This window comes from Erythrolamprus reginae, chromosome 1 (genome assembly GCF_031021105.1).
Source record: "Erythrolamprus reginae isolate rEryReg1 chromosome 1, rEryReg1.hap1, whole genome shotgun sequence".
NCBI lineage: Eukaryota > Metazoa > Chordata > Lepidosauria > Squamata > Dipsadidae > Erythrolamprus > Erythrolamprus reginae.
The window spans coordinates 94,502,550-94,525,123 of NC_091950.1; the positions used below are offsets into that span (position 1 = coordinate 94,502,550).

At 42.5% G+C, this 22,574-nt stretch overlaps 1 protein-coding gene across 3 annotated transcripts in view; it reads right to left on the minus strand.

Moving 5' to 3' along the window:
- Positions 1-13: 13 nt before the first annotated feature.
- Positions 14-22,574, minus strand: part of CSTPP1 (centriolar satellite-associated tubulin polyglutamylase complex regulator 1) — a 147,650-nt gene continuing 125,089 nt past the window's right edge. For all 3 annotated transcript variants that reach the window (XM_070759928.1, XM_070759936.1, XM_070759944.1), the window contains 5 exons: positions 17,267-17,352; positions 11,039-11,234; positions 8,260-8,369; positions 3,848-3,911; positions 14-590 (listed from right to left, as the gene is read on the minus strand). In XM_070759928.1, coding sequence (XP_070616029.1) covers positions 413-590; positions 3,848-3,911; positions 8,260-8,369; positions 11,039-11,234; positions 17,267-17,352 — 634 coding nt within the window. In that variant the 3' untranslated portion in view covers positions 14-412. The remainder of the gene's footprint in view (positions 591-3,847; positions 3,912-8,259; positions 8,370-11,038; positions 11,235-17,266; positions 17,353-22,574) is intronic.

A 22,574-nucleotide genomic window follows, 5' to 3' on the forward strand; every position in this document is an offset into this window, starting at 1 on the left:
TTAATCTACTTACTAGTGCAACATTCTTTATTTTCTATACGTAGTTCACAAGTCTCATCCGGAACCCACAGGAGGAAAAAATTACCCATTCCTCTGAGCCATTTGTTTTCCTTTCTGATCTGGATTTTCATAAAATATGTCAATACCAAGCAATATAATAAAGGGTTCATATGTAGGGAGAAGGTAATGTCTTGTGTATACAACAGAGATCAAAGGATAGTGATGAAAACTCCACACTGAGAATTAAATTTCTTAACACTGAAACAAATGCTCTTGTATTTCAATCAATTTGACATGTTTGCCACAAGAGAGCAGTATGATCCTACAATTGCAATAAGGTCTCCATCTCCTTTTTCCCAAATCCAACACTTCAGTTATAAGGACCTGGTAAACACTTGACACTTTCATTTAATCAGTTTTCTGAAGAATCCGTCTCTTCTGTGGAGCCATCACTTTCAGTATCCACTTTCCGACGGTGGTGGAGCGGCCTCCAAAGGGAACAGATGCGTGGTGAAGCACGAGAAGGCGTGTTTGCTGCATCCACACTTGCACTAGAATTGGATACTGAAATGCCTGAAATTGATGCAATCCTGAAAGAAAGGGGGGGGAAACGCTGTTGTTATTTTGCTTTGGTTCACATTTATCATTATAAAAGTATGTGAAAGCATACTGGGGAGTATCGATCAATTCTTTGCTAAGGAGTTCAAAGAAGAAGAATGCAGTCTTTGGCCACCTTTACAATTGGAGATTGAGCTCCTTTTCTTCGAAGCTCAGAAAATTGCTCCTATGATGAGCTGTTTGAAATTTTCTTTTGCATGAACCAACATTTGGAAAAGCAGGCTTGCTCCTTTCTTGATATTCCTATCAACTGCACAATACTTACTTTTTAAATGATTTTTATTAAAATTTTCAGATACAGTGATATCTCGTCTTACGAACCCTTGTCATATGAACTTTTAGAGATACAAACCCGGGATTTAAGATTTTTTTGTCTCTTCTTCCGAACTACAGTGATCTCTCGGTTAGCGCGGGGGTTACGTTCCAAGACCTCCCGCGCTAACCGATTTCCGCGTTATATTGGATGCGGAAGTAAAACCACCATCTGCGCATGTGCGCCATTTTTTTTCATGGCCGCACATGCGCAGATGGTGGAGTTTGCGTGTGGGCGGCGGGGAAGACCAAGGGAAGATTCCTTCAGCCGCCCAACAGCTGATCTGCTCCGCAGCGCGGAAGCAGCGAGGAGCCGAAGATGGGGTAAAGGCAAAGGGGAAACCCCATCTTCGGCTCCTCGCTGCTGCCGCGCTGCGGAGCGGATCAGGTGTTGGGCGGCTGAAGGAACCTTCCCTTGGTCTTCCCGCTTGCCGCTTGCCAGTCCACACACGCCCCCCTGGATGAGCCGGCCACAGGGGCGAGGGGTGGGGATGAAGGGGCAGGACTTCCCGGGCGGAAGGCATGCTCGGCTCTGCCGCTCCAGCCTCTTTCGGCCGAGCCTCCCCGGCCAAGCAGCCAGGGAAGTCGAGCCAGGCATGGCGGCGGCAGCGCTGCTTCTCCGGTCGCCCGGTCCTCTCCTGCCTCCTGCGCCGATGTTCCCCGCTGCGACGGAAGGCAGTCGCTTGGCTAGGGAGGCTCGGCCGAAAGGGGCTGGAGCGGCAGAGCCGTGCACGCCTTCCGCCCGGGAAGTCCTGCCCCTTCATCCCCACCCCTCGCCCCTGTGGTCGGCGGGGATGAAAGGGCAGGACTCCCTGGGTGGAAGGCGTGCTCGGCTCTGCTGCTCCAGCCGCTTTCGGCCGAGCCTCCCTAGCCAAGCGACTGCCTTCCGTCGCAGCGGGGAACATCGGCGCAGGAGGCAGGAGAGGACCGGGCGACCGGAGAAGCAGCGCTGCCGCCGCCATGCCTGGCTCGACTTCCCTGGCTGCTTGGCCGGGGAGGCTCGGCCGAAAGCGGCTGGAGCGGCAGAGCCGAGCACGCCTTCCACCCAGGGAGTCCTGCCCTTTCATCCCCGCCGACCACAGGGGCGAGGGGTGGGGATGAAGGGGCAGGACTTCCCGGGCGGAAGGCGTGCTCGGCTCTGCCGCTCCAGCCGCTTTCGGCCGAGCCTCCCCGGCCAAGCAGCCAGGGAAGTCGAGCCAGGCGTGGCGCTGGCTGTCAACTTTTCTTTTTAGCACTGGGGAGGCAAGTCAGCTCCTGCCCAGTTTTAAAAAGAAAAGTTGACAGCCAGCGATTGTTCCGCTGCCGCCAGCATGGCCTGGCTGGCAGCGGAAGATGTAACGGAGCCCACGGGGGATTCGCCTTCCTCCCACCCGCAGCCGAGACTGATTGTGGGCTCCTTCGCAACCTCGGAGAGCTTCCGGGGCATGAAAGCTCACGAAAACCAGGAAGCTCTCCGAGGTTGCGAAGGAGCCCACGATCAGTCGGCTGCCGGCGGGAGGAAAGCGAATGCCACGGGGCTGGGCTCGGCTCCCCCCTCGGCTCCCCCCCTTACCAGCCCCGCCGCGGAAGGCTCCATTCTGTTCCCTGCCGGCCCGATTGAGCGGCCGGCGGTCTCCATTCAGGGAACAGAATTAAAAAAAATTTATTTTTTAATATTTTATTTTTTTAAATAATATTTTTTGAAAAACCGCGTTGCAGCGTTTCGCGCTAATCGAGAACGCGCAAGTCGAGGGACCACTGTATTTTCACCTTATGAACCCGCCGCCGCTGGGATGCCCCGCCTCCAGACTTCCGTTGCCAACTGAAGTGCCCATTCTCATGCTGGTAGAATTCCCCTGAGGCTCCCCTCCATGGGAAACCCCACCTACAGATTTTGCGATGCTGCAGGGGAATCCCAGCAGGGGAATCCCAGCAGGGGAATCCCACCAGCGCAAAAATGGGTGCTTTGGCTGGCAATGGAAGTCCGGAGGTGGGGCTTCCCTCGCTGGAGAAGAAAGTCACTGATACAGAATGGATAAAAATAGTTTTAACTTTGGAACAATTTAAGGGTATTTGGGAACAATGCACTCAAGTTACTGTCAAAATTGTTATAAAAATGGATTTAAAAGCAATTATGAATAGTGTTGGGCGAACCGAACTTGCTTAGTTTGGGTCCGTGCTGAACTTTGCAGGGTTCAGCATACCGAACCCGAACCCCGACTTTTCCAGAAGTCCGTGTTCAGGTTAGGCGTTTGCTCGAACACCGTGGTGGGCGGGAGGGGCAACTCCACACACGGAGCCTGACCTCCCCCCGTGCTTCGCCTTACACTGGGCCAGAGGGGTGGGGAGTCAGAGCCCACCCCGTCTCCCCCTCCCGCCCACCACCCGCTTGAAGCTGCTGGACGGGATCCTGAATAGCCGACTAGCAGAACCTGTCTCCAGAGCCCTCTTGCTTTGCAGGAGGCGAAGTGCTGGAGGGGGGATGTCAGGTTCCATCAAGCGGGCGATGGCTGGAAGCCGCTGAAAATCCCTGTCCCTAGTTCTCATTTCGGCGGCTCCCAGCCATCGCCTGCTTGATGCAAGCTGACACCCCCACCTGACGAAATAAGAGAGTGAGCCTGACGAAACGAGAGAACTAGGGGCAGGGATTTTCGGCGGCTCCTGGCCATCGCCTGCTTGATGCTTTTGAAGCTGGCAGAACCTGCCTCTCGAGCCCTCTCGCCCGGCTTCATGTCTTAATAATTAAAGAGATATACAAATAACTGAAGAACTTTCCTTTGCTTCTTGAATTAATTTTAACTCTACCTGCAATGTTTTAGAGTGAAAGGAAAATTACCATTGCTGTTACATTCAGTGCAAGAACTCTCATGTGATGCCTAAAAGGAAAAACCATGGTGCCCTAGCCACTTAACTTGTTCTCCATTTTAAAAATACTTACAGTTTCTCTAATTCCTGATCCATAACTGGGTCAAGTAGCAACTCTGTTTTCTCAGGAAGAGCTCCTGAAAATGAGTAGCAAAGAGAAAGCTCAATTTAAATCCTAAAGAATAAGTACCTACATACCATAATACTATGGAATCTGAAGTGAATCCACCCATGAAAGTAGAAATGTAGGAAGAGGAACATCTGTTCAACAATTCCATGGTGGAATTCATGCTGCAAATTGCTGTCTTTATGGCTAAGGTTTGTTAGCCTCCTTCAAAAAGCAACTGAATTTGCAGATACTCATCCTGCCAACTGCCTGATCACCCTTGTCACAATTGCTGCACTTGGAGTATCTTGTCGTACTCCTACATTTTTGCAGCAGCACAGCATCCTGTGAGCTTGGTGTGAAGACGGGTTCTTGAGGCTGATACCCTTCAAACAATCATGTCATTGCTATGTTGTACTGTACATGAACTTCCATAGAACAAAAAAGAATCAAGAATCTGATAACAATTTTATTTTTGTATCTATATAACATCTCTACAAGAATGCCCTACTTCCTTGTAAGTTTTTCACTAACAATCGGCACTGTGTAACTGCTACAATTGTCTTAGCAGTAATACACACAAAATTTCAGACTTCCACTGATAAGAAAGGTTATTTGGTTTACAAGGCCAAAGCCCCAGTTAGCTGACTAATCAGGACCTTACTGACTTCCAAATATGGGAGGCTGCTTTACCTTAGTAAGTAAAACAATCTACATCAATATTTAAAACAGTCACTGAAATATTAAATCCACATACAGTTACATAACTACGCTGTGGATGAAAAGCCCCATTCCTCTCTAGAGGTTGGACCACTTCGTAACAAGCAAAGAACGTCAAAAGGCCTGACAAGGAAGCAAAGAGTTTGCTTCCTAGTATGAGCAGAGCAAATGGGCCACAATAATATTTTAGGTGCCTTTTAAAGATTTTGGGGGGGGGGGGGGGGGTTGGAAGGGGAATCTCAAAATGCCAACTCCGAGGTCCTTATCATTCATCAACAGCAGGATTGTGCAAATGTACATTTACTGGCAGACAGGACCACCTGCCCTTAACACATGATACTGCTTAGATATCTAAAGCTACCACTGGATGCCTAAATTTACTCGGTTGCTCTTCCTTCCTCATTCCTTTTGCGCCTTGTCAGTTACACGATGAGCCCGTGAACAGAGCTGGTTTTGGTTTTCATGCTTCGCATAGGCACCGTGGACACGGATTCAGTTCATGAATCATCAACATCAATAGCAGATTTCAGGTTGCCAATTTCCTCAACAGCCCTTTTTCTTAGCTGAGGAAAGGGAGACTCCAGTTTGAATTGCTGTTATTCTGTTACTATATCTCCTTTATATATCAATATTGTTGAAGGAATGATCACATATCAGCACAATGAAATACACTGGGGGGAAATCAAAAACTTTGATACAGATGATTGATCTCCTCCTGGGCTGTCTGCCAAACTCCCCTCTTCCCTGTCACTCACGCTTCCTTGGTCAGAGGAAACTTCATTGGCAGATTCCATCAGGAGCAAAACAAGCCTGCGGCATGTGGATGTTTCCCCCACATCCACCTGCACATTCCTTGGGGCAGGAGCTGCGCCAGAGCTAACCACAACACAACGGCAAAACAGAAGTGTGTTTTTCTGAACTTCTGGTTTGTCCGTTGGGGGGATTTTTTTGTCTCTGGGGTTTCAGGGAAGCTTCCCTGAAGCCTCCAGAGGATGAAATGGCCTTTCCCAAGACTGAAAATCAGCTGGCCAGCATGGGCATCCGTGCTGGAGCTGAAACATGGCAAATCTTGTGTTTCCTTTGATATGGCTCCATGTGCCACCTATAGCACGCGTGCCATAGGTTCAACATCATGGATCTAGGCTTTCTGTTTCTTCTGTCCTGCGTAATATCCCCCAAAAGAAAGATTCTCTTATATCCCTGCCACTATAACACCGAAGGCCAAATGAGCAAACAGGGTGGCTGCCAAGCCTTCTGCGGCCTCCATTTCCTGAATGTGAAGCTCGTTCTTGCCTCTAAAGATCTCAAGAGTGCTCCAATCTCTTGGGAGAATCAGTAAACAATGTGCAGTGGATGGGCGAATCAATATTGACAGAGGGGTGAGGCTGGGCTTGCAGTCTGCTTGACAAATTCATCAGCTGCCTTCTAATCTCTCCTTCTCTTCCCTTTCAAGATCCTGCTGAGGTTGGTGGGCCCCTGCCTGAAAGCGCTTTCCTTCCTCATCTGAAGCTCTCGCCTGGAACTGCCCTTGCTGCAGGGCTTTAGGGAGCCTGTGATCCCGTGCAGACCAAAGCCTATTCAAATTATCCCGTGTGCAGGGAAGATGAAAAGGCAGGAGGAGAAAAATCCTGCTTTCCTTGCCAAGATGCCTGCACCTGTTACACTTACGGCTGCCCCGCAAGAGGCCTCAGTAGGAGCCTGGCTTGGAGCCAGGACAGGCCTTTCTTAATGGAAGGAAAAACCCATACACAATGCCGGCAGTAGGCAGGGCTTTCTCGGCCCATCTGTTTGCTTTGCACCTTACTGGAAGTGGATTTTGTACAGGCAAAATAAAGAAAAGCCCGGTGCAATCTAGGACTCATCTTTACTTGGGAATGCATTACTAGCTAAGCTTGTTTGCAAAAGGGATTGAGGGCTTGTATGCATGTTCCTTTTGATATATAATCTCTACGCTTTGGGTAAACAGCAGCTCCGGTTGTTGGCAGGGGCTGGGAGTGGAGTTTGGACTAAGACATATCCTTGAGCAAAGAAAATGCAGAGGTATCAAGAGCAGCTTGGATGGCTGCAAGTAGGCATGTTGTTAGATTCAGGACCCCATAAATGCATCAAACAGGCCCAGTGCTGATCTCCGGCACAGACAGATTCTGCTATGGTAGTAGTTCACAATCTTTTTAATGCCGCGACCCCTTAATGTGCCTCAATTCCCATCCCCATTAGATGTTTAATTGTTATAACCCTCCAGTCTTCGGAGAGGGGCGGCATACAAATCTAATAAATTATTATTATTATTATTATTATTATTATTATTAATTATTATTATTATTATTAATAATAATAAATTTATTATTATTAATAATAATAATAATAAATTTATTATTATTATTATTATTATTATTATTATTATTATTATTATTAATTAGATTCGTATGCCGCCCCTCTCCGCACAGTTCCTCATGTTGTGGTGAACCCCAACCATACGTCTAGCGCCAATTCTCCCAACAAAGCTTTAAGCTGAATGGCAGGAAGGTCAGAGGGACACCCCCACTATAAACGCCTGATTGGTCGGATTGCAAAAATATGTTCCAAGCTTTAGTTCCTAACACCATGGGAAATTTGTCTTTTCCTATACTCTTTGGCGACCCCTGTGAAATGGTCGTTTGACCCCCAAAGGGGTCCCGACCCCCAGGTTGAGAACCACTGTGCTATAGAAAAAAGACACCCACATTTTCAAAGCCTGGTTTTTAGGTTGCAGGACAAATAATAGTTCTGAAAGGGCATTTGTGCATTGCTTCTGTTCTGAAATCATGATATTTCTACCGAAGAGAAATCTTGGTTTCTTCAGAAGAAAATAAAGAATTAAGAAAAATCAGGCTCTTCTTCACTTGAATGAATTAAGGTAAATAAGGAAACACACAAACACACACACTATATATCTAAAAAAAATGTGATACATACAAAAATATAGTTTGTCGGCTATGAATAAATTCACTGCCTTGAAATGGCCCTGGGTTGGGCCTAGAGGCAAAAAGGAACTGTGACGTTCCTTCAATATACCAGGGTGATCCGACATAAAAAACATATAGCCCCTCCCTGGTACAGAGCTGAAAGGGATCAGATCTGGTGGCCTAGAGGTTAATTATCTGCCTTACAAGGCAGAAACTGCCGGATCAAATCCCAGTAAGGGTGTGGCTAGCTGATGAGGCCCAGAACAAGGCCGAAATGGTGCCATCCTAGTCTCCCTTAATTGTAAAAAATTCAGCAAAAAAACCAACAACAACCATGTGATATATATATATATACGGTATATATATATATATATGTATACATTCTCTCTCTCTCTCTTTCTCTCCTTCTGGATTCTGGATTCTGAAACAGGAAGAATAACAGCATGCGGAGCACAGAACAGAATGGTAAGTTGCCCATCTCTTTCCTCAATGCTGGAGGGTTATAGCAATTAAACATCTATTGGGGATGGGAATTCAGGCACATTTTTGTTATGTGACTTGCCTTGTTGAAATTTCCTGGAATTGTTTCACTTTAAATACAAACTTTTCTGGTATATACCTACTAGCCTTTTGGACTCTGTAAGCTTGACAAAGAAATCTAGGCCACCAAATTCTTAAAACAGTATTCATGGAAAATAAAGGACTTTTCATTACCAAGAGCTTTATTGATCCCATGATGCTTTGCAAGCGCCATCAGAAATCCATAGAAAGTTACTCTCTGTACGTTGCTCAGAATTTCCTTGAGAACAGTGGCTGGGGGGCAGCTAGGCAAACAAAAGGAACACAAGAAAAATACTTGATATATCAATGTTTGTGAATTACCTTTTTTAGACTTAAGACTGATCAAACTGAATTGAATCGTGTACATCATGAATCCATCTTCCTACAATTTGAGAAAGGTATCTTTCTGCAACAAGAGAGAGAATGGGCTAGCAGTTCCATAGGCAGCCATGATTCAATTTAACTTGAGAGAATCGTGGCAAGAGAAGGTCCTAGTGAAAAGTATTTTCCAGTTACTTTAAACAACACTTACCTTCTTTGTGTTGAAGGAAGCCTAGTTGGCCAGGCAACAATTAAAACAGGATCTGGTATGGTCCCTTATTCTATGGGGATCCAAGAAAAGTTCTCCCTTTTCACAGAGCCTACTTCTTCACCATTAAAGATTGCTTTGTATTTTCATTTCATAGAAGCTTTCCCCAATAGGTGAATTTATTTGTTAGACAAACTCAAAAATCATCCTGTGCTTTTCCCATTTTTTCCCCCAGCGGAAAAGGCATGGTGACAATTTAGTGGAAAGTGTGCTCTATTCCTTTGCAAATGTGTAAAGAGCATTATTTCCAAAAAGTAGCAAAACTGTGCTTGATTGCCCTGCTTGCAGGAGAAAATGTGATCTTTTCCCTACTGTATTGTGTTTTCTTTAGAAATGTATGTGTGATGAAACACACATATTGTCTTGGATTAAACAGCACTTCCTGTCAGCAATCAGTTAGCAGGTCCAGGGCTCAATGACTCAGAGGAAGAGGAGAGCCACTCCTGGACGCCAGAGTGCGAAGGTCATGGAAGAGACACGATTGGTTGGCTAGGAGAAGAATCATTCATAAGTAGTGCTGCTGGGTAATTGGATCACGCGGCGCCGTCACACTATTTAAGGGTGAGGCATGCTCCATCTTGATGCAGAAAAACAACATCATTCATTGAGGAATCGTCTTGTCCACTGCATTTAATTTGGATTTCAAAAGTCATATTCTTGTCTTTGCTAATGAGCTTTGCTCTTCCAGCTATTTTCTGAGGACTTCTGGGGACTCTGGCTACAGCTGGTAATTATTACTGGGCTATCTTCACTCTGGGACTTTAGCCAACTGATAACATTTCACTAGCTTGCTTCTCTCTTTGAAAATACTCTTAAAAGACTTTTACAATATTGAGACTTGTGTATGTATTAAATCTTTTTAATAATTAGATAAATTATGTGCATCTAATTATTGGAGCCGGCATCAGGACAGAACAATATGTTTCTGTGTTCTCTTTTATCTGACTTTTGTGTGTGCATGTATTGCCTTTCTGTATGTTTTTTGGCATTTGTACATGTATGACAAAATAATTATTGCAAAGTTTTGTCCCATTTGGCGCTGAATGTTTGGAAGAGTCTTGAATTGATCTGAATGTCAGAAGCAAGTTGTTTAGTTGTTTGCTGTGACAGAGATTCCAAATACAAAAGAAAAGTCCAACCCTTTACAAGGAGAGTTTTAAGCTACCCTTTTAAAATGCACAGTTAGGACTGATGTGATGAAGAACAATGTCCCATGAAATCCGGCCCTTTTATCTTCTTCACAAGTTATATTATTTTCTTGTTTATTTCAGCTGCAGTTGAACTCTCTTTACTCTAATCCATTTCCATCCAAGCCATTGATTTTCACCAACTTCTGCACCAGCTTGACATTTCTTTCTTCCAGTCAATAAAGTTTTTTTTAATTGTAAATGAAGCATACTGGTTATTAAAATGAAATACAGTGATACCTTGTCTTACAAACTTAATTGGTTCCGGGACGAGGTTCTTAAGGTGAAAAGTTTGTAAGACAAAACAATGTTTCCCATAGGAATCAATTTGAAAAGCGATGAATGCGTGCAAGCCAAAAATGCACCCCTTTTGTCAACCGAAGTGCCCGTTTTTGCGCTGCTGGGATTCCCCTGAGGCTCCCTTCCATGGGAAACCCCACCTCCGGACTTCTATGTTTTTGCGATGCTGCAGGGGAATCCCAGTAGGGGAATTCCAACAGCGCAAAAACGGGCGCTTCGCTGGCAACAGAAGTCTGGAGGCTGGGCATCCCAGTGGCGGCGGTGAAAATAGTTTGTAAGAAGAGGCAAAAAAATCTTAAACCCCGGGTTTGTATCTCAAAAAGTTTGTATGACGAGGGGTTTGTAAGACGAGGCATCACTGTAGTTCCCTTCCTATGAGTTTTTCTCAGAGAAGCCAATGAATGAAATTGATGAATCTGTCAGACCTCCAAAAATGTGGAAGATAAAATATGTTCACAAATGGATATAAAATGGGGCAGAACTGGTGACAGCTGAAAATCACTTGCATGACACATAGAAAAGTCAAAACTTAATCTGTATCAGGACCTGACATGTTTGTTTCAGGAAGTAGAGGAACAGATATTGCTCTTGGGTCAAAGTGGGTTATATAAGAAACACCCCCGATTTGGTGGTGGGGTATGTGTGTGTGTTGGGGTGGTGGGCACCTTTCACTGTGCACTGTTTTGTGTTGTGTATATATTAAACTTGTTAAAAATCAATAAAAATGTTTTTTTTTTAAAGGAAGTAGAGGAACAGCACAAGACCTGGATTGTTTGTACCAAAATGTCAGTACGCCTCTTCTTTACCCTGAATCCAATGAAATAGATTCAACTAGTTCCAACCCAGCTGGCCTTACCTGTATTTGGATTTGTCACATAATGATTCAAGGCACTGATAAAATGCAGATGCCTCCACTCCATCGACTTGACTGCACTCGTTGAGAGCTTGACGGGAACGATGCTGCCCAGAAGACGACGTAGGCACGATCACAGTGTTTGGATTTTTACCTGTCAAGAGCTCTTGATAGATGGCAGCCACATTTTCAATGAACTCTATTCAAAAACAAAGACAGGTTGTAAAAATCACATATGAACGTTTTATATGTCTTTGTGCTGTATATAAAAGACTGCATTAGCTGTAGCTAATTAATTCTATTCTAGTTATATATGGTACTTTGAGAATGTTTGACTGTTTCCAGCACTGATATGAATATGCAGTGACCAACAAATATGCAACTTACTTGCTAATTTAGTTGCTTTATGACGTGAAAATCACACAAACATTAACAAAGCCAAGTCAAAGGGACTTTTGGGTAGCCTATAGATTCTATTCTTTGAGCTAGGGTTATGTAGACTTATTATGTAGACTTTTCATTGTGTGAAGAAGCATAAAAGATAAGGCCACCCAATCAGAATACACACACACACGCACAGTCAGGTCATAGCCATTTTAGTTGGGGGTTTTGGCCTGCCACATTTTGTTCTGCCTGGAACAAAGTAATTAATGAAACACACAAACACAGATTTGTAAAAATCAAACAAGGGTTGTTCTTTATATTCAAAAGACTGCAAGCCACGGAATTTCAGAGCAATGTTAGTTTAAGAGTTCAATAAGTCAGAGTTAATTACTCCAGTCAGTGCAGAAGCCTTTCTGGCTTACGTTAACCAAAAGTAACTCGCAGCTTAAATGTCAGAATGTCCACAGCAAACACGAAACCACAATTCATCAAACTTTCTCTCTCCAAAACTGAACAATAGACTCCCACACAAATAACTCCAACCCTCCCCTTTTTCAAGGTTGCAGCAACGTCATTAATTCTTATCACATGTGACCTATAATTTGTTTTTGCGTTTGTGCAGTTGCTCTTGTGTTCCTAGCATTCTCCGGACCCGAGCATTCAGAATAGGGTTGTTCATTAACTCTTATTATTATTATTTATTAGATTTGTATGCTACCCCTCTCCGCAGACTCTTCCCTTTCAGATTCAGATGAACCTCTGGCTGGAGATCTGACTGACTCCATTCCCCTCCGCCTCTCCAGTCCCTTCCTGCTCCATTTCTTTCCCTGTCTCTGCTTCTGATTCACTGTCTGATTCGTCCTCCAGCCAGACTGGTCTTCTGTAAACAGATGGCTCCCACTCCTCTGCATCAAAATCAGCAGCCCCAGGAGCTGGCCTGAAGCCAACCACAACACATTTTATGCTATTTTAATATGTATTCTTAACCTTGGGAAATTGGGAGGGGGAATTGCACGAGGACTGCCTGTATGTAGCCATAACAAATTCTTTCTAGATAGTCAAGGTCATCCTTTGTCTTTGCACTCCTGCACCTCCACAGAGGGAGATGGGTGGATTCTGCCAAGTTGGCAGTTGAAGATTGGTCAACGTGATGGACTTGGGGTTGTGGGGACAAGGACTTGAACTTTCAACTGGGTGGAGAAACCCCCGGACTTCAGATTTGGGTTTCTTCCAGATGTGCCAACATGGCTCTGCTAATAAATTGGAACTTTGAGGAATGCTTTGCCTTGGATTCTGATTTAGTTTTGGGTGCTATTTGGAAGCCTCACACACACACATACACACACACACAAACACACACTTCCATAGTCATTGAAATAAACATACAATTTAGGAGAGGTGAGTTACACAGGCTTTAGTGAGCAGCCCAGTGTGTTTCAATGTAAGTTCAAATTAAATACAGTATGATGGTCAAAAGAGATATGACCAAAGAAACTGGCTAAAATCATTCTCCATCAGGCTTCAAACTTTTCCTGTTATTTACTCCCAGAGTCAGTCTACATATAAATACATTTTTTAAAAAACCATCCAGATCAGATATGTTTTGCATTCATGCATACTGCTGAGTGACCATAAAAAACTGTTGAATTTGGATAAAAACAGAAGTGGCATCCAAAGTTATTAATGTGCAAAACTTTGCATGCATGATTGGAACCTGAAAAAGTGCATGTACTGAAACAGATTGGCAACATTTTAATGTGAATTTGAAGGTTTGGAACTCTCAGAGGATGAAACAGATAATAAATTATTGCTTTTTATTTTCCTTTTTATGTTAGTTTGAACTCCAGAATAGCATAATCTGCGATTGTAGAGAGAAAGATGATTTGAGGAAAGGGTTTTAATTGCCAAGCAATTGAACCTTGTTTCGAGGGAGAAGGGGAGTTGGTATTATGTGATAGCCTCTTCTCATAGTGTGGAGCCAGCATTCAGGACGGGTTGCCCTCACCCACTCAGAATGAGGATCAAGTCTGTTACTTTTAACAGGATCCACCCTGCTAGGTTCCAGCTTTGACAATTCTGAAGAAGCAGACTCGATGTGGCTATGCTTTGGATACAGTCAGTAATATAAAGACTCCAAATCAAGATGCTGCGTTTAAAAAAGAAAACCATCCCGACCAGAAATTGACCAGAGTAGCAACCAGGAATGGACATTTATTGGATGGGGCTGAATGCTAGCTCCACCCTATGAGAAGAGGTGTATCAAGTAAGACCAACGCTCCTTCTCCTTCGTGGGTGGAGCTAGCATTCAGGATGAGACATACCAAAGTCAAATATCCCCCGGTGGGAAAAGTCCTACTCTGGTTAGTGGGCCTCCCTGTGTAAGATCCGAAGGCTGAAGGCCGCATCCACTGATGCACAGGGAATTTTGTAATGGCGGATGAATTGAGAGGGCGACACCCAGATAGCTGCTCAACACACCTCCTCAAGAGATGCCTGGGTAGCTCAGGTCGCAGAAGTTATGTATAGTGTGAGCCATGATACCACCGGGCCTTGCCATCAAAGAGAGCTCATAGGCCTTAACAATTGTATCATGGATCTAATGCCCAATGGTTGAAGGAGAAACTTTGAGTTTCCAGTAGTGAGTCAAAGCTGTGATCCTAGCAGGGCAGATTCTGTTAAAACAGACTCGGCCCTCATCTGGAGTGGATGAGGACAACCCATCCTGAATGCTAACTCCACCCACGATGGAGAAATAACAGAGAAAGGTGTTTTAGGATTGGGAGTGAAGTAAGCAATTTAATACAATGAGCTCTCTGATATGATAATAAACATTTGCACGCAATCATCATTATTACACTTTGCTCTCAAATGAAAAACATTTGAATAACTGTCCCTTGACTTCATTTAGTTCTCAAGTACCTTTAGTATCTTTAGTACCTCAGAATAAAAGAGCCTGTTCCGAATATTTGAAATTTCCTACACAAGCCTAAGTACCTGCCAGCTGGCTTAGCAAGATAAAATTTTATGTTTTGTCCTAATATTATGTATCACAAAAGTTATTTGCTTCTTCCATTTCATTTTTTTTCTTGCTTATTCAAATACTACCCAACCAAGGAGTCTAAAGTAGAAAATAAAGCATATGAGTTTTAGAATTAATAGGTTTTATAAATTTTGTTGGTTAGACTGGATCAGATCAATATGTTTTACTATAATTTTATAAACTATTTTAAATTAATTATTTTGTTATTTATTATATGTTTATGGGTATTTGCTGTTTTCTCCCTGTCTCTCTTATACTGGTTATTGGCCATAATTTTCAATATTGGAATGTCTTATATGCAATAGCCTTTTCTGAACGATGTGCAAAAGTCATATAGAGTTTATTTTATGTGTAGAAATTGTCTATATAACTGTAATTCAAGGTGCTGGGTAGCTGTCAACAGCTTTCGAGCATTTCTGTATGCTCTTTGATGAAAACAAATCTTGTAAATACATTTCAGGAGGACTTGCTCTACCAGGAACAAGGCAACATATGCTGTTAAGATGCCTAAGATGCCTTCAAGGTTATCTAACTTTAATCACAATCACTAACTTTAATCACAATCAATTTAAACTAAATGTCAACAGTTCCAAACTAGACTGCAAAAAATCAATTTCAGCAACAGAGTAATCAATGCCTGGAATGCACTACCTGACTCTGTGGTTTCTACTCCTAACCCCAAAACCTTTAACCTTGGACTATCTACAATCGACCTCTCCCCCTTTCTAAGAGGTCTGTAAGGGGCGTGCATAAGCGCACCACTGTGCCTACCATCCCTGTCCTATTGTCTTCTATCACTACTTTTTATCATTACTTATCTAATGTTTTATTTGTACAAATTACCACCCTATAATTGTTTGACAAATAAATAAATAAAAATGGTACTAAAACTTGCCAGCTTTGCTTCCAACATTTCCCCAAGTAAGCAGGCTCTTGAATCTCCAATCTTCCTTAGATTTACCAGAGAGGTCCCAAAAGGGATGAACCAAATAAGAATCCAATATACATAGAAGAACATAGCACACATAGGAATGCTAGGAATAGCGTATGTTTACAAAAACTCACTTCCCAACGATGGCCTGGTATCTGAAATATTTTAACAGACTTCTGATATTTATGGAGAAAGAACTCCTCATTGACAAAGCTTAGAGTAGTTTATCAATGTTTTTCATCTCATCTTCAGTTTTTATACCTCCATCACTCCAATCTAAACCATCCTTATGTTACCTATGTAGAATTACCACCCCTGAATTCATACATTTATTATTTATTTATTTATTTGATTTGTATGCTGCCCCTCTCCGGAGACTCGGGGCGGCTAACAGCGACAATAAAACAGTATACAATAGTAATCTGATATTAGAAATGATTAAAAATCTATTAATATAAAAACCAAACATACATACATACATACCATGCATAGAATTGTAAAGGCCTAGGGGGAAAGAGGATCTCAGTTCCCCGATGCCTGGCGGCAGAGGTGGCTTTTAAGTTGCTTACGAAAGGCATGGAGGGTGGGGGCAGTTCTAATCTCTGGGGGGAGTTGGTTCCAGAGGGCCGGGGCTGCCACAGAGAAGGCTCTTCCCCTGGGTCCCGCCAGGCGACATTGCTTAGTTGACGGGACCTGGAGAAGATCCACTCTGTGGGACCTAGCTGGTCGCTGGGATTCGTGCAGCAGAAGGCGGTCCCTGAGGTAATCTGGTCCAGTGCCATGAAGGGCTTTATAGGTGATGACCAACACTTTGAATTGTGACCGGAAACTGATCTGCAACCAATGCAGACTGCGGAGTGTTGGTGTGACATGGGCATATTTGGGAAAGCCCATGATTGCTCTCGCAGCTGCATTCTGCACGATCTGAAGTTTCCGAACACTTTTCAAAGGTAGCCCCATGTAGAGAGCGTTACAGTAGTCAAGCCTCGAGGTGATGAGAGCATGAGTGACCGTGAGCAGTGACTCCCGGTCCAAGTAGGGTCGCAACTGGTGCACAAGGCGAACCTGGGCAAACGTCCCCCTCGCCACAGCTGAAAGATTCTAATGTGAGCTGTGGATCAAGGAGGATGCCCAAGTTGCGAACCTTCTCTGAGGGGGCCAGTGATTCTCCCCCCAGGGTAATGGACGGACAGATGGAGTTGTCCTTGGGAGGTAAGATCCACAGCCACTCCGTCTTGTCTGGGTTGAGTTTGAGCATATAACAGCCATCACAGAGATTGTAGAGTTGGTCTGGTGCTTACAGGAATTAACATTGCATGGGAAATGCCAGGTAAGTTTTAAAAATTATATCATAATAATTTTATACCATGAGTAGTGGGGCTGTCCTTTCTTACAGATCTCAGTTAAAAGTCTGACATAACTTACAAAGTCTGTAAACAGTCTTAGAGACCTTGTTCTCTGACTTGATACTAAAAGCAATCAGGTTGGTAATACCAGCAAAGCCTTTTCAATTACCATTCTACTCCCTGTAATGTTTTCACTTAACTAATTCTGTTGGGGTAGAGATGCACACATCGCTGCTTTCTTTTTGGTCTTTAGTATATAGTTTGATCTATGCTTACCTTATTTTTAAAGGTATTTTTATTGCAACTGCTTATGAAGACTTGCTCTAAATGGCACAGGGGGGGAATATATTAATTAAAGTTATGTGCGGAATAATCCTCAGCTTTGCAGAACAAAGCTTGACATACAGATTTCGGACAGCACAGTTTTTATTATAGAGCAAAACTGTCTGACCAAGGTTGTTCCCAGTGCTATGCTATCTGATCTGTCCGATTACATTAATCACAAATGTAGTAAAGTGGGATAGACTTGCCTGAGTAATAAAACTGGATCTGGAAGGCAAACAGGAAGTCTGAAAAAGACATCAAACAGTCCACAGCATCATCCATTAAAACAATCCTGGAATCAAGAAGGAGAGAGCTCAGCAACAGCCAATATGATATACAGCAGAGATACAGGACACTGGAAGGGTTAATGACTGATTAAAAGGAGTCACATTTTGTTCTATAGCTCTCCAAACCAGCCCTGCTGCATTAAGCCCATTGAGTTTCTTCTTAACGCTTTAAGACAATCAAATGACATTTTTGTTATTATGGCATTGTTGTCACTATTCTTTTATTATTACTATAAAGTACCCTTAAAGGCTGAACATTTTTTTTGCTTATTTAATTAATTTAACCAACTAGCATTTTCAATTGATAGCCAGGGCTCTAACTTTCAGGAAAATGGGATTCTACAATAGAAAATCCACCCCCATTCCCACCACCCACAACAGTCTGGTTCCCATATTCTCTGCAAGTCCTCTTCAAAGGCAGTCATTCATAAGGTGCATTGCAATAGTCCACCTAGTCTGGAATTCCATGTGCCACTAGGTTTCACTGGAATTTTGATTACATCTCATCTCAAACTAATAGATGACTTCTACAAGTGGCTAAACACCAGGGAGTGAAATAAATCCTGCAGCATCCCATAGTAGACACCAAGAACTTACCCAGCCCACTCAACCTCCACAACGACCAACTGGAAGCATCCACAAGTAGGAATGGAACCATTGCAAGACATTCTCAGACATTCAGGTGGCCCAGAAAAATGCCTTGATTGACAGCATTAGATGCTGCCAATATGTTCTATAGAACAAGGAGGGTTCACTCCCCTCATCCAGGTTCAAATACAGCAGAGCGATCAGTGCTGTTTCGGCCTTCTTGGTTCTTGAAGTCTAACCCCTTACAAGTCTTCTCTCGTGCCCAGACAAATCCTAGGCTGCACCCAACATTGTGTGATTAAGTCCACTTACATTATTTTTCCTTTCTCTTCCTTTCTGCTACAGCTCAAGATTTGCTTCCCAAACCTGCTCTGTGTGATTCCCAAATACTGCAGATGTATACCATACAATCAATTAATCAACAAATTTGCAGCTACTCATCAATTTTCTCCAACACACTTCAGATATCTATTCCTAAAATGAAAGTCATTCAAAAAAGCAATCGAAAGTCTTGAAAACTAGATTGCCAAGAAGATTACAATGATAGCAATAGCATTTAGATTTATATATTGCTTTACAGCCCTCTCTAAGGGGTTTACAGGGTCAGCATATTGCCCCCAACAATCTGGGTCCTCATTATACCCACCTCAGATTAATAGCTGCCAATCAGTTTCCGGTCACAATTCAAAGTGTTGGTTATGACCTATAAAGCCCTTCATGGTATTGGACCAGAATATCTCCGGGACCGCCTTCTGCCGCATGAATCCCAGCGACCGATTAGGTCCCACAGAGTTGGCCTTCTCCAGCTCCCGTCGACCAAACAATGCTGTCTGGCAGGACCCAGGGGAAGAGCCTTCTCTGGAACCAACTCACCCTGGAGATTAGAACTGCCCCCACCCTCCTTGCTTTTTGAAAACTTTTGAAAACCCACCTTTGTTGCCAGGCATGGGGAAATTAATATATCCCTTAGCTATTATGATTTATGTATGGTTTGTTTGGGCTGTATGATTATTTTTTATAAGGGTTTTAAACTGTTTTTTAATCATTGGATATTAGATTTGTCATTGTATATTGTTTTATCACTGTTGTGAGCCGCCCCAAGTCTGCGGAGAGGGGCGGCATACAAATCTAAATAATAATAATAATAATAATAATAATAATAATAATAATAATAATAATAATATTAATAATAATAATAATATTGGGGTTCCCTCACATGAGGGCAAAATAATTGCCTGTTTTCCTGTAACTGCAGTTCTTCAAATAGATCTGGGCATGAGCTTTGTAATGGGACTTCATACACTTCAGCCCATGGACTCACCCAGTAATGCAAAGTTCTTGGAACTGACAGAGTGACTTGAAAGGAGTAAAATATGAGGTTACTCAAGAAGAGCTTGAGAAATCACAATTGCAAGTAAACAATTTATAATTCTTTGTAGTTTCTAAGCATTCCATGCATGTATAACAATAAGTTCAGAAACTGACAAATTTACATCCTTGCCACCTGGACATTCCTCAATTATTAAGAGAACAGCCTTCTTGCCAAATATTGAAAAAGTCCCACCTGAACTAGCTGGGAAACAAGATTCTAAAACAATAGCAACCCAGCTGCTGAGATTTCTGTACCTTTTAATATTTTTCCCCCCAATAAATCTTGTTAAAAGAAACTCTGGGAGAATTTTGATTTCAGTTAAAGTGGGTTTAGCAATAGAGAATTCTGCAGTTTACATACAGCACAAGGTTAACAAACATCTAGTCAATGAAGCATCTGCTGCATATCATCTGAGAGAAGGAAGTCAGAAGAGTTATGAGCCAGATGGAAATCAGTCAATGCCTTTGGCAGGAAACAGGCATCTGGTAAGAAGTTTGTCTCTAACTTGGATGACGTTAGATTAGTGTGAAAAGTACAAGGGTTCACTGATGTGACATAAAGAATTAACTGTTGAAAGAAGAAAAACTTTAACAGTAAACAAGCATTACAACAATAGTTGTCATGATTTCAATTATTAGAAAGTTGAACTGGTTTAGAGCTCAAATGAGGGTAAAATAATCAAAATTTAAGAATAATTTTACCTCTGAACCAGAGGTAAAGGTTCTCTAAAGCAATGTTTCCCAACCTTGGTAACTTGAAGATATTTGGACTTCAACTCCCAGAATTCCCCAGCCAGCGGATGCTGGCTGGGGAATTCTGGGAGTTGAAGTCCAGATATCTTCAAGTTGCCAAGGTTGGGAAACACTGCTCTAAAGCATAACCCCCCCAAAAAAAACCTATGGAAAATTTCTGGGCAGGAAAATGAAAAGCTGAGAGTTGTGTTTTAGAAGCAATAAAAGTTATAGAAGGACATAAATAAGAGTAGTTGAATGGCTTTCCATGGAAAGGTAAAGTAACCATCTGAAAAACAACAAAGATAATCTTACAGGTGAAACTTGAAAAATTAGAATATCGTGCAAACGTTAATTATTTCAGTAATGTAACTTAAAAGGTGAAACTTAATATATGAGAGATATTCATAACATGCAAGGCAAGATAGTTCAAGCCACGATTTGTCATAATTGTGATGATTATGGGGTACAGCTCGTGAAAACCCCAAATCCCCCATCTCAGAAAATTAGAATATTACATGCGATCAATAAGAAAAGGGTTGTACATAGAACAATATCAGACTTCTGACAAGTATAAGCATGCATATGACTATAGAAACCTTTGGAAAACAAGGACCCAGAATATGGAGGAGTCTGTGCCTCTCCACAGTCTGTGTTGATTTGGGGAGTCATGTCATCTGCTGGTTTTCGTCCTCTGTGCTTCATTAAGTCCAGGATCAACACAGCCATCTACTGGGAGATTTTGGAATGCTTCATGCTTCAATCCGCATACAAGCTTCATGGGGATGGGGGCTTAAATTTTCCAGCAGGACTTGTCACCTGCCCACACTGCCCAAAACACCAAAACCTGCTTCAATGACTTTAGGATTACTGTCCTTGATTGGCCAGCAAACTCACCTGACCTGAACCCCACAGAGAATCTATGGGGCATTGTCAAAATAAAGATGAGAGACATGACATGGAACAATGCAGAAGAGCTGAAGGCTGCTATTGAAGCATCCTGGTCTTCCATAACACCTCAGCAGTGTCACAGGCTGATAGCGTCCATGACATACCACATTGAGAGGCAGTAATTGCTGCAAAAGGGGCCCAAACCAACTACTATTGAGTACATATGCATGCTTATACTTGTCAGAAGTCTGATATTGTTCTAGGTACAATCCTTTTTTTATTGAGATGGCTGAATCAAGATTGGAAAGGATAAACCTTATGAGAAACTTAGGTTTACTGAAAAACTGAAATATTTTGATCCAATGGAGATGTATAATTACTCTTATGTACTTGGTACTTGATTTGAACTTAATTTTCACTAATAATTTTGATCGCAATAATAAATATTAATACAAATTATATTTACAGAAAGAGGGAAGAAATTGGGAAAAATAATCACAAAAGAAAGAGCGTTAAGAAAGAAAAAGAAACGAAATACATAAGAATCTGACTTCCAACAGTCACCACAAGAAATATAAATAAATTTACTAACTCTTCACCTCCCTATGAAGTTATAAATAGACATCTCCTTCATCCCATATCCCATCCCTTTTCTGTTAGCAAATCCATAAAACGTCAGCTTTTTGATCCTGGTGTCATTCATTCATTCATTCATTCATTCATTTATTAGTTTTGTCCAATATACAATAATACATAATACACAATGTATTAAAGAAAGAAGAGAAGAGAAAATATAGGAATAAAATATAACTATGAGAGAATAGCAGAAAAGATATAGGGATAGAAGAGAAGATATAGGAGATCTAGGAGAGACTATAGGACAAGGGAAGGTAGGCACTCTGGTGCACGCCCAGAGTGTACACCCCTTACTGACCTCGTAGGAACCTGGTGAGGTCAACCGTGGATAGTCTAAGGGTAAAATGTTGGGGGTTAGGGGATGATACCAGTAGTGAGTTCCACGCTTCGACAACTCGATTACTAAAGTCATATTTTTTACAGTCAAGTTTGGAGCGGTTAATATTAAGCTTGAATCTGTTGTGTGCTCTTGTGTTGTTGTGGTTGAAGCTGAAGTAGTCTTTGACAGGCAGGACGTTGCAGCACATGATCTTGTGGGCAATACTTAGATCATGTTTGAGGCGCTGTACAGTAGTTGTAAGCTTTCTAGACCCAGGATTGTAAGTCTAGTTTCATAGGGTGTTCTGTTTTGGGTAGAGTAGTGAAGGGCTCTTCTGGTGAAGGACATTTTCGAGGGTATTAATATCAGAAACGCGGTATGGGTTCCAAACAGATGAGATGTATTCTAGGATGGGTCTGGCGAAAGTTTTGTAAACTCTGGTAAGTAGTGTGAGATTGCCAGAGCAGAAGCTACGTAGGATTAGATTAACAACTCTTAAAGCCTTTAAACAACTCTTAAAGCCTTCAGAAGTAAAGGGATGCCAGAATTTGGGTGTGTGTGTGTGTGTGGAGTCTTGTTTAACTAATAGGTCCCATAAGCTGGAAAAATATGGAAACTGCTGAACTATATTATAAACAAAACTTAGTGTATTTGCCTAAATAAACAGTTTTGATGTTCTCGTGGCCAGAA